At 38.2% G+C, this 12,435-nt stretch overlaps 1 protein-coding gene across 1 annotated transcript in view; it reads right to left on the bottom strand.

Annotated features, from left to right (window-relative positions):
• NECAB3 (N-terminal EF-hand calcium binding protein 3) overlaps positions 1–12,435 on the bottom strand; it is a 108,456-nt gene that overhangs the window by 69,362 nt on the left and 26,659 nt on the right. Inside the window, exon 2 of the mRNA XM_081949452.1 lies at positions 1,043–1,067. Coding sequence (XP_081805578.1) covers positions 1,043–1,067 — 25 coding nt within the window. The remainder of the gene's footprint in view (positions 1–1,042; positions 1,068–12,435) is intronic.

The raw sequence follows: 12,435 nt of genomic DNA on the forward strand, positions 1-12,435 counted from the left end.
GGCTGGAGTTTGTTTATTATTAACAAATTTAGTGAAACTTAGTTTTCATATATGACAAAGCTTCTAGCCTTTAACACTGGAGAGAAAACTTGGGAAGCTGTAAGGGTTAGTGCAAGATATAATTCTGGGATCTGAAAAAAAGGAATATTCAGATCCCCATAAAACTACAGCTAGTCTTACGACCATTTGTTTAATGACTGTTCAAAGTTATGACAGCACTGGAAAAAAATTGACATGGCTGGTTCTCACACTAACCTATATGGTCAAAAGATCAAAATTCAGGTGCTTGGTATTGTACCATCCCAAAGTCATGCGATCATCATTTGCGACCTTCCCAGGGGCCTTCCCACAAATCAATGGGGAAAGCCTGATTTCCTTAATGACCACATGACAACCATGGCAAAAAGTTCACAAAATTGGTCATGAGTCATTTAATGACTTCATTGCTTAGGGATGAAAGTTGCATTCCCAATTGTGATCGTAAATCAAGCGCTACCTGTGTTGCATTTTCTGGATCATTTTCAGCCAGTTACTGTCTCTCAGCCTAATCTTGTGATGAGAGAAAATTGGGGTGTGAGGGAGAATTGTATCTGTCAGCTTGAGTTTCTTAGAGGAGAGTTGAAATAGAACTGTGGATTATTTTCCTATTCTGTTTTTAAAAGGATATTTTAGAGATCCCCGCATTCTATTCGATGACTTGATTGCCCATTGCTAGTCTTTGAAATAGGAAAGGCTGCATCATGGAGTCCCTGGGGGTCTCTGAGCTTAGTTGTTTGCTTGCTGACATTTCATTACTTATCCTCACCAACACCTCCCCTCCCCACCAATACTGGCAGTACGAGTTACTTATATAAATAGGGGGCAAACCCAACGCGCATAGCACTTGTTGGGTCATAAAACTTTTGCAAGCAAATAACCAAGCTCAGAGAGAACAAATACTTTGCTATTCTAACCTGAGCTATGTATATTCTCTTCTATTCAAAAGGCTTTTTCAAGCAAAGTGGCATTGCTTAAAAAAACAGTCACGTACTCATTCACTTACCGTTCTTGTCAGCTCTTCGAAAAATCTGAAAAGAAAAACATGTTTTCAAAACAAGCTTTATGGGTAATCCTTCTTCTGTATATTCATATCACTGTGTGCATGTCTGTGAATCAAAATCCATCCATATTCAAGATACAATAGCATGTGCAGAGTAAACCAATTCCATCAATGTGAACAGTACATATAAAGCCAGGAGAACATGTGTCCTTTTTAAAGAAGACATCCCCCTATTTAAACCTGCTCTGTAGATTAAGGACTGTCTAATCCGAGTCTAGTTTAGAGGTAAGATCTTGAAGTTGCCCATTAGTGCTTAGCCAACAGAACTGAAAACACTCATATCGTTTCATCAGTCTTTTCTGTTCCTTTGATCAGTTTGGCACCTAAATATCTCCAGATTAAATATCCCTAACAAGACCACTTAGAAGACTTCCTTTCAAGGGAGTGGATAATTCTGAATCTGATATATCCATGAAAGGAAATGGAGCACTATTTGTTGGCTCACAATCCCAGATGTACATCAAAGGTCTCATAGTTTTATTACAGTTCACGTAATATGTAACAGTTTTCATTTGTGCTCAAAGTCATTAAAATGAAAATGAAAATGAAGACAAGTAAATAGAATTTTTTAAAAATCAAAATGATAGCATATTATTACTCTATACAGTCATTAAAAGTAGTTGATAGTGAAAGAAATGCTGAACATACAATGCTTTTGTCATCTCTTGTAATCCATGGATCACTGCAATTCATTTTACACAAGTCAGACCTTGATAACATTTGTAATTTACAGTTGATCCAGATTGCAGCAACTTGATTAGTACCAGATTCAGCCTGGCTTGCCCCTGTGACTCTAATACTTTATAAGTTTTCATGCCTTAGGACCTGGGCATTTCCAAGACCATCTTCTCCAAGTAGAACCTGCCTGTCTAGTTAGATCTAGCAAGAAAAGCTTGTCATGGGCCCTGAACTCTTGGGAAACCTGCTGCCAGGTAGCCCATGGATAAACCATTTCTGGGGCAGACCCTTCCTTCAGAATAGCATATACAGAGAGATCAAGGTAGCCAATTCTTGCTTGTGTCCCACACAGTGGTTAAGAACCTGCAGTTCAGCTTTTCAAGATGATGGGAATTTTTGAATCACTGCTGAAAAAGTAGCACTAGATTATTCAGTTCATGATAAGAATTTTTTTTGTCTTGGTCATTGCAATGTTTTTGATTATTATTGTATTTTAATCTGATTACAGTACTGTAATGTGGAGTATAAGGCATTCAGAATCAGTTTCAATTGGAATGGCGTATAAATCCTAGAAAATAAACAAACAATTCATTGGAAGGAATACTCATATTGTGAGCCTATCGTGCTAAGATATAATAACAAGAAATTGTGCTATCTCTATTTATCCACATTAAGATGGATTTTCCTGGCTTTGTTTCCCTTCTATCAGACTAAATATCAGCAACTGGTAGAAAATATCACCAATCACTTTCTTTGACATGGATTGGGCAGGGGCTGGGATGGAAGAGATTTTGTCATATTTCTACACTATATAGCCACCTATGCAAGCTCAGTCTGATTTTACACAAATGTTTTACTGAGTTCAAATTCTAAATAACTTTAAACAAAGAAGAGTTGGTTTCAAATATATCATAATAAAAGTTGACCTGTACTAACAGCTATATTTTTCTACCAACTGGGAAAAAATCCTTGAATCGGACAATAGAAATGCAATTTCACTTCTACGTAAATTCATTGACCACAAAGAAATCAGGAAAACCTTCTTACTCCATTTTAAAAATCAACAATTCTATGGTGGCATAGTTTTGCAGAGAGATCTGCAGATGTGTGTTAACCCCCCGCCCCCAAGATGACACCTCCAATTATATAGTTGTGTCCCCCTTCGTGACTTTTTATGACATCCCTTTGTGGAAATACCTACAGTTTTCTTTCCAAGATGGAAAAAAGAGGCAAGCTTCTAGCATCCAAATTTTAACAATAGAAAGTCAATGCCAAACATTGAATTTTCTCTGCAATTACCCATTCTCTGTTACCAAGAACCAAATTCTTTTGAATAAAGATACTACATATTTGAAATATATACAGTACCGGCAATGCAATTGTTATAGTGTTAATCTCATCAGTGTGCAAAAGGATTAGGGTTATAATCTCTGGCACCGTAGAGTTCATGAATGCGTGTTTCATTGCATTGAAGCTAGCAATGCCTTTAATTCAGTACAGCACAGGATTGTCTTCTGGAAATAAGGGAAGCTGAATGCTGATAACAGTTAAGCATGATATACTGTAAGTACTTACATACAAAGCCATCCTACATACATTTTTCTGCACAAACAGTGGCATGTACAATGAAGACAAGGAATAGGAAATACCAAAACAAGGACATGAAATACATGATATAAGAAAAGGCAAGAAACTAAACCAGTGATGGTGAACCTTTTCAGTACCAAGTGCCCAAACCAGAACGTGTGTGCATGTGCATGCGCTGCAGCACCAAAAACCCAAAGACTAACTGGCTGGCACGGGCATGCCTGTTTTTGGCTGTTTTTCTGGCTGTTTTCAGAGTCATTTCAGACTGTTTTTCTGGCTGGTTTTGGGGTCATTTTCAGGCCCAAAACAGCCCTAACAACGGCTTGTTTTTTGGCTGTTTTGAGGGCCATTTTCAGGCCATTTTCCAGTGCTCCGGCACCCGTGAAGACCAGCTGTGCATGTGCGCACTGGAAACCAGAAGAGCAGCAGGCAGTGGCATGCGTGTCCACAGAGAGGCCTCGCGTGCCACCTCTGGCACGCATGCCATAGGTTCGCCATCACAGTGTCATGCCTGCAGTCATATTCCTTTTAGGATCTTTGGCCTGCCACACTCTCTATTATTTTACTATGCTGTTTCATTAGTGGGGTAATTGGTAGGGGGAATAGTAAGTAGTAGAATGAGTTGTTGTCAAAATAAAATATTTCTTTCCAAGGTCATTCTTTGTCTCTGCATCTCTGCACCTGACCGGAAGTGGATGGGTGGAGATGCCAGCGTGACAATGGAAGATTGGACCATGTGATGACTTGTGGGTGTGGGGGAAAGATCATGAACTTTCAACTGGGTGGAAACCTGAGGAAGTTTTCAGATTCGGGTTTCCACAGATATACCAACATGTCTCTCTTATTAAACTGGAACTTTGAGGAAAGCTTTGTCTTGGATTCTGATTTAATTCTGGATGATATTTGGAATGCTGACACATGGAACTAGACTATTGGTAAGTCTCGTTCCTACCAATCCTATTCACAATGCCTTTCTGTGGTTTTCTATCCCTGCATATCATCCTTGCAAATATCCATATATACCACTTCTCACTTTTTTCTTTCGGAGAATAGTTTAGTTCTCTTGTTTAACCTACTTCATCCACTTCAAAAATGCTGTATTTCCCCCTCCCATATATATATATTTGCATTTCCTTTGTCTCTTTTAACAGTTCCTTGCTATCTTTGGTTACATTCTTTGCAGCAATCTTTTTATCTGTATAAGCATTGCACAATTCCTTTCTCTCTTTTTCACTTCTGGAACAGTCGCTTTCTTACATGCATTATCCAGAACCTTTTTTATTTCAGTGTTCTACAAAAATCAGATTTCATACTTTCCGTGAGTGCAACTCTGCACACCTCTGTGCATAATTCTTTCAATCCGGTGCAAGCAGTTTTCCTAGCCTCTTTCCATACATCCACTTTCCACTTATTCTGTTGAGCAATCAATCTATTTTTATGCTGTTCCATATAAAACTCCTATTTTCTATTTCTGTGGTGGTTGTATTTTAATTTCTTTCAGTGTTTTCCTTTTTTCTACCTCATTGCTGCCCAAATCTACCCTTTCTACTACCCAAACATGATTTGCTCCACATTCAAAGCTCTTTGTATCCTGCACTTACATTCTCAAGTTTTGCTTCCTTGAATGTTTGTACTTATGAATAAATTAATACTCCAATTATATATTTGAAACATAGTCCTGTTGCTAAGCAAATGCTCACCAAACAATTACCATTCTCCTTCACTCTTCAGCCTCCAAAAGGCCAAATATTTGTTCAATATTCTTACAACTTGATCCATGCATACCATATAACAGAATATTCCTTCTTCCTCTCTAGACCCCATATATTCAGTAAATTGCATATTTTTTCTTTCAAAACTCACATCTGGTTCTTCTATTATCACTATTCATCAGAATATATCACACAGGCATCATTAGCCTATGGATCCTACTTTCATATACACTCACAACAAATTAGAGGGCAGCAACTGAGAGGTGGTACATGCAGCAAATAGAAAAGCATTCCACAGAAAAGCAATAGTTAGATTCGGCATGATCATTTTAAAAATGGAAATAATAGCTTTGTGCTCTCTGAGTTTGGTTATTTACTTACAGACATTTCATTACCCAAACTTGGTAACATTATCAGTGTCTTGGAAGAGAAGTGAAACATTTCCTTCTTCTTCCTAAAATCAAAATCAAAAACAAAAAAACAAAAACCAGTCCAGTTGTCTTTTGAAGAAAAAAGAACTTTTGAGACAACTATGACCTGGATGACTCAGAATCTCCACAGGCAGTGTTAGTAAGAAGTGGAGTTTGCTCTCAGTTTATATTCTACTGTAGTTGCTTGCCCTAGCCGTGTTGGTGGGGGTGGTCTTACAGAGTCTTGGGTTGGGCTGTTTACTGTTGGCTTGTTAGGTCATTCCTTGATCAGGATATTGTTTGTTTCTGGACTTTTGGTCTGATATTAATCTTGGAATTAATCTATGCTCATTGGGTATTGATTGTAGTGGGGAGCTGCTTTGGGGTTTTTTTGTTCCTTTTTTCAACCCTGAGCTACAAATAGGCTGTTTTGCTGAAAGTAATGTCTACTACTGAATAATATATGAATATGGTAATCTTAACAGGTAGTGGGAAACAAATAATCCTTTCTTCTCCTGCTTATCGCTATAGACTCCAGGAGGGGGGAAAAGTTAATTTTTCCATCCCTGTCTACCAAATAAGATTCTGTGTGCTTTATTCAATATGCATACTGCATACTTACTCCAACCAACCCCGGAGGGGTCACAGAAGTATATAAAATAAACACAGCATTAACCCAAACCGTGCACAAAACCCTACAATATTATCACATAATGGCAATCCAATAACAAAACAAACCTAAAATGCAATAAATGAGGGTGGGGTGTCCCATTTACTCTGCACCCAAGAGCTGGGCAAAGAGCTAAGCCTTTAAGGAGTATCATAAGGGCGGGAACCATATGAATCTTGGGACAACTCATTCCAGAAGGCAAGCACCTGCTTCGAATAGGACAGTTGAGTAGGGCTTTCTCCCTATGTGGGAAAGTGGCACCATCACGCCAGAAGGCAATCAGACAATGATCTGGTGCCACTGTCCATGCAGGGGGTGGGTTGCTGCCGAAATTACTGCCGGTTTGGCACGCAAAAAAATTTGCACCTTAAAAAGGTCTGCAGATGCGCACAAAATTAGAAAAGAAAAAAAATACATTTTTGCAATGAAGATTGTTCTGCGCATGCGCAGAACTGAAAATCAAGATGGCGCTGCCGTCAATAGAACTGGTTTGGGGCATGGCAGGCCGAGTTACTATCTACTCGGCCGAACTGGTCTGAACTGGTAGGAACCCACCTCTGTGTCCATGGCAACAGACTGATGTCAACATTTTCCAATATTAGATTATGTCACGAGTGCCCCAAGACTAAAAGCAGATGTAGCCACATGCTGCCACTGGTATATAATAGCCAAGGGATGACTTGAGGCAGGCCAGGGTTGCTATGGAGGCCATGAATTCAAGAATTGCTCTGGATTCAATATCACCAGGTGACAAATTGAAGTTTCCAAACACCAGAAATCCGTTCCTGCAAATTGTACTCTCTTTTTTTTAATGTCAAAAAAAAAAAGGCCATACTTTTAGGTTGTCATGGGAGGTCAAAATGTTCCCAAAATTTTACATCCCTTCATCCAATTCTATAACATAATGACTGTTTCTGATACAGAGGAACAATAGATACACATGAATCTGCCTTGGCCTCCCTAAGGTTGATTTGTTCATTTGTTTGTTTAGATATATTGTCACAACGAATGCACTTGAAAAATGCTTCTCATTGAATATCTTCTGTTTTGGCATCTCTGACTTATAGAGTTCATGGGCAATTACAAAATTTCCCACTGAAACAGAACACCTCTGTGTAATTGCTAAGGTTGCTGTAAGAAATTAATCTAGCTGTTTTACTAATACAAGGTTATGGGTACCTGTAGGAGCAGACTGTAAATCATGCAACAATGTTATATCATAGTATTAAACTGTAATTGTGCATTTTTGAAATGTCAATTAGAAAGAGTTCAGAAAGTTCTACATTTAATTAAAGAATCATCAATTGAGGTTTTTTTTTTTAGGTTAAGTCAAAATCTCTCTCACTACAGAAAGGACTTCCTATTGTTCTTCCCCTGACACTGTTTTCCCCCCAGAATATTTTCTCCTTGAAAAATATTGTGATACGCAATATTTCCTTGTTACCTGAACTCACAACATCACTCTCAGAATTGAACTCCTCTCAGTGAACAGTAAGTTAGCCTGCAATACGACATCCTAACCATTGCACCACCATGGCTCCTATACAATGTGCATAATAATGTATAAAGATAGAGAGATGAGAGAGAGAGATAAGTAGAAAAAGAGCATCTGCAGGTATTGCTTGGCACACAGTCTTTAGGCCATCTTGCTCCAATGTTATCGATTTTCCATCACCAGACCCTAATATTTCTGTGTAAATAAGATGGGACCAATACAGAGATATGACTATGTGGCTATTGGCAAAAATATGGAGATGGAATAAGTATATTGAAACATAGCAAAGGTTTTTTTTTAAAAAGGCAACAGCTGAGGAATATATTTTATTTTGTCCTTTCTTTTTTTTCCCCTCTTGCCTTCCTTCCATCCATTCATATGACTGCCTATCTCATATCAGCAACTCTGAATGGCTTACAGTTTTTAGAAACAATGCAAAACATAGTAAACACAGTAACATGGGCAGCAGCTGTATTAGGAGCAGGAGCCAAGGGATTTATAGCTTAAGAAAATTGGTTCACTCCATCCAATAGAAAGACAATGAGCCTAAATGTCTGAGTAAATTAAAAGAGCATAAAAACACCAGAAGAACATAATAGGGCTGTTAGATTAGATAACCATCTGATCTAGCCATTCCAAGCTGCAAAATTTAGGAAGCTCACAAACAGTATTTGAGGGCAGTAAACATAATCCATTGCTGCTTCCTGGCATTTGAGATAAGTTGCTTGTGATGGAATATAGCCATCTGACTAGATACATCAATGAAAACTTTATCTTTTTTGAAACCCAATTAAATCAAAAGCCACAAGCAGAACATAAATTAGTGCTCTTAATACTCTGTGATATACAGGGCTTAAATTTTATTCTTTGAAATGTTTCATGATTCTATTTCTATTTATGATGGAGTATTTTAGTAGTAGATTTCCTTTCCATTACAAAGAAACAAGTATGTTTTTTTCATGCCCATTCAGAATGGCTATGCCCCAGTTCCCCCGGTTTATTATGATCTTCTTACACAGCATGACTCTCGAGGGGATGAAATCTTTTTTTCATTGTTAATTAATCTTGATAAACACTATGTCCAAACAACAGCTCTATACATGTGCTGGTAAAAAAACGGATGATGCAAGGAATCATCTTCTCTTTTCTCGTTCCTTGCAATAAACCCAACATATAGCTGTCTCCAACCTTGTGCTTCTTCTCCAGGTTCATTTCCATTCTACTGATCTTCTGATACCAACAATTTCTTGCCAACAATTATTATTTAGCATACACCAGCACTTAGCAATGTACTCAACAGCCATTTTTATACTAGCTTTAAACAATATAGTACTGAAAGGATGATAGAATTGCTCAGAGGCTCCCTGTTCATTTCTGTGAACAAAAGAATTATAGTGGATTTTTGTCTTCTCTACTGTTGAGCTCAAGATAAATGGAAACAACTCTAGTGTTTTAAAAAAATCAGGCTGTATAAAGCAGGGGTAAAAGAATAACATGGATACAGCACACGTCCTTCTCATTGAGTTTGATCTTTTCAAAACATTCCTCCCTTTTGTGAAAAGCTACGTAAAGACTCAGCTGTGCTTTGCCATTTCACATGTGCCTGGTGTGTGTGTGCGTGAGTGGGTAGATAATAAATGTGTCTACTAACTATTCCATAGCTTTTAAGGGTTATTGTTTGCCTGGGAATTTCTAAGTAATAGTTTTCTCCCTACCAACTGAAAATGTTAATGTCAAATAACATCTTCCCCAGCGTTCATGTTCCTTACAGTTTTATACTCTCTTACATACACACATTCATTTAAATATACTTTATATTCTTCTAAAATTGTCTGTTGGGTAGCATCTTTTCTGGTCTATTAACTATTTCCCGCTTAGCTCATATTGATCTAAATGCAATCTATAGAGCCCAATGTTTCTGTGTGTCCATGTATATAACTAATTCCATGAGACGTACCATGGCTTCTACATGAATCAATTGTAATAAATATAGAAAAGCTAGCTGGTAAATGGTTGGATAAATTATGGACAATTTCACAGTGTCTGTAAATAGCTGTTGGTGTTGTTTTGCATTTTGCCTCCCAAGAGAAATATTGGATTGATTATAAATGTATAGAATTATTAAAGCAGCTCTGAAGTACAGACTATTTCTTCAGAGTAAGTTCCTGAAAACAGAAAAGATTCTTATGGCACCTTAAAAACAAACAAATTTATTTTCCCATGAGCCTGTATGGATCCCTCCTATTTAAGTAATCCACAAACCCTCATATGAAAATAAGTATGCTAGTCTCTAATGTTCTGTAAGAATCTTCTTTGGTGTTTTTTTTTTTTTGCAAAGGTTTAATATGAAAACATGGCTTGATATCCTTTGAGAGTCTTTTTACAATCTTAGCAAATTAGGTTAATTTCAGATTCTGACATTAGTGGTCTTACAATAAGTTCTTCTTTCAATTGCTTTCAAGTGGAACCTACTCATATACATTATGCTAAATGGGTATTCTGGCGTTCTATCCTAATGCTTGCAGTGAATGTGCCAGTTTTTACAATTGTTGGAAGCCAACTAAAACCACTGATAAGTGGTTATTGTATAGGCAGACCATACAGTATGGCTGCTTAGTAGGAGATAAATCCCTACAGGCTACCGTGGGCCTTAATCCCGCTTTAGGATACACATACAAATCTGCAGTCTTAGAAGTTACCCAATGCCCTTCTAATAAGCTCTTATATTATTGATTACTCACTGATCATGTTTTCCCTTTGCTGACATATTTCTACAAGGTAGGAAGTTGAAGTGACCCAAAGTTCAAGGTAATGTAATTGAAGGGCTCTTTAGAAAGACATCTCCAAGTACAGAAATTCAGTAACTCAATACAATGAGACTTCCGGGCTGATATATGTGTGTGTGTGTGTGTAAGCTTTTGCTCGCACAAGCACAAAGTCAAAGGTACCAGCCTGAAGATGGTGAGTGGGACCTCATCGAAATGTCACCAAGATACTCTCAATCTTACACGGGAAAAGACCCGAATACGCCAAGACCTGCATACTTTTACCCGTGAAAATCTACGAAAACAAATATATACATATACATATACATACACACACACACACACACACACACACACATATCAGCACAAATACAACAGAAATATAACAAAGGCAACATTAAAAATATGGTTTTCTGCCTGGATGGCCTCCTGCAGTGAGCCAAAAGACAGAAAGGGGAAGCAGTGAGTTCCCTCCCATATTTGGGCATACCAGGGGTTGTAACACAATACATACATACATACATACATACATACATACATACATACATACATACATACATACATACTGGAAAAAAACACTAACCACCAACCACTACTTAAACGCACAATCCCCTCACCATCCTGCACATATCGACTCCATAGCCAAGACCCTCATCTCCAGAACCAAACGCCTAGCCAACAAAGACCACCTGAAAATTGAATTACACACTCTCACAAATGTATTAATCTCCAATGAATTCCAAAGAAAAACAATTACCAACCTAATCCAAAGGGAGACTCCCCCCAAAACCATGACACAGAACAGGACAATGGCATCACCCTCCTCCCTTACATCAAAGGCACCATAGATAAAATCAGCAAAATTCTCCACAAACACAATATCAAGACAGCCTTCAACACTGACCAAAAAATAGCCAACATCTTAAGAAACCCCAAAGACAAAATCCAGCTAGAAAACCAAAGAGTCTATGGAAAATCTGTCCTGCAACATACATAGGACAAATGAACAGGAGAATAAATGCATGCATCGCAGAACACAAGAAAGCAGTAAGAAAAAAAAGAAAAAAATTCCTCCCTTTTCCAGCACCTTAAAGCTACAGGACGTGAAATTAATTTGAAGGAACCAGGTTAATCTTCAAAACTGAACATTTCAACAAGAGAATAATTATGGAAGGTATCGAAATAGAGAAACACAACATGAATAAACGTGATGATACCTCCCACCTACCAGACATCTGGAAACCAGCCCTAGTCAACAAATGAGCCCCACCCACCACCCAGGCTGTTACAACACAAAACAATAACGGACACACAGCCAGCACCAATCAGCAACAATCTACCAATCATGATGCAGCCACACATCCAATCAATCCACTTACTGAAACAAAGCCAGCACTCCACACACCCCCACCAAGATTTATAGAAAGATGGCAGTTCCGACCACGCTTTAAGCCCAAAGTCCAGCCTGAAGATGGCGAGTGAGACCTTGCCGAAACATTGCCAAGACAATCTTACATGGGAAAAGACCTGAATACAACAAGACCAGCATATATATGGTGATATAATATCCCAGGTTCAAATCCCAGTAAGGGTATGGCTAGTTGATGAGAGCTAAATAGCTTGAAATAGATCTATAATAGTCTCCCTTTATTTATTTATCAGCACAAATACAACACAAACATAGCAAAGGCAACATTAAAAATAAAAATATGGTTTTCTGCCTAGATGGTCTTCTGTAATGAGCCAAAGGACAGATAGGGGGAGTAGTGAGCTCCCTCCCATATTTGGGCATACCAGGGGTTGTAACACAAATATATATATATATACACACACATACACACACACACACGCACACACAGAGTGTATGTAGTATGTATGTATGTATGTGTGTGTATGTGTGTGCCTCAATGGGAAAGCAGCGAAAGGGGCTGCGTTTTCACCCAGCTGAAGCCTTGCTGCTGAATGGGAAAGCAGCGAAAGGGGCTGCGTTTTCAGCCCGCTGAAGCCTTGCTGCTGAAT

The sequence above is a fragment of the Natrix helvetica genome (genome assembly GCF_964273705.1).
Source record: "Natrix helvetica genome assembly, chromosome: 3".
NCBI lineage: Eukaryota > Metazoa > Chordata > Lepidosauria > Squamata > Natricidae > Natrix > Natrix helvetica.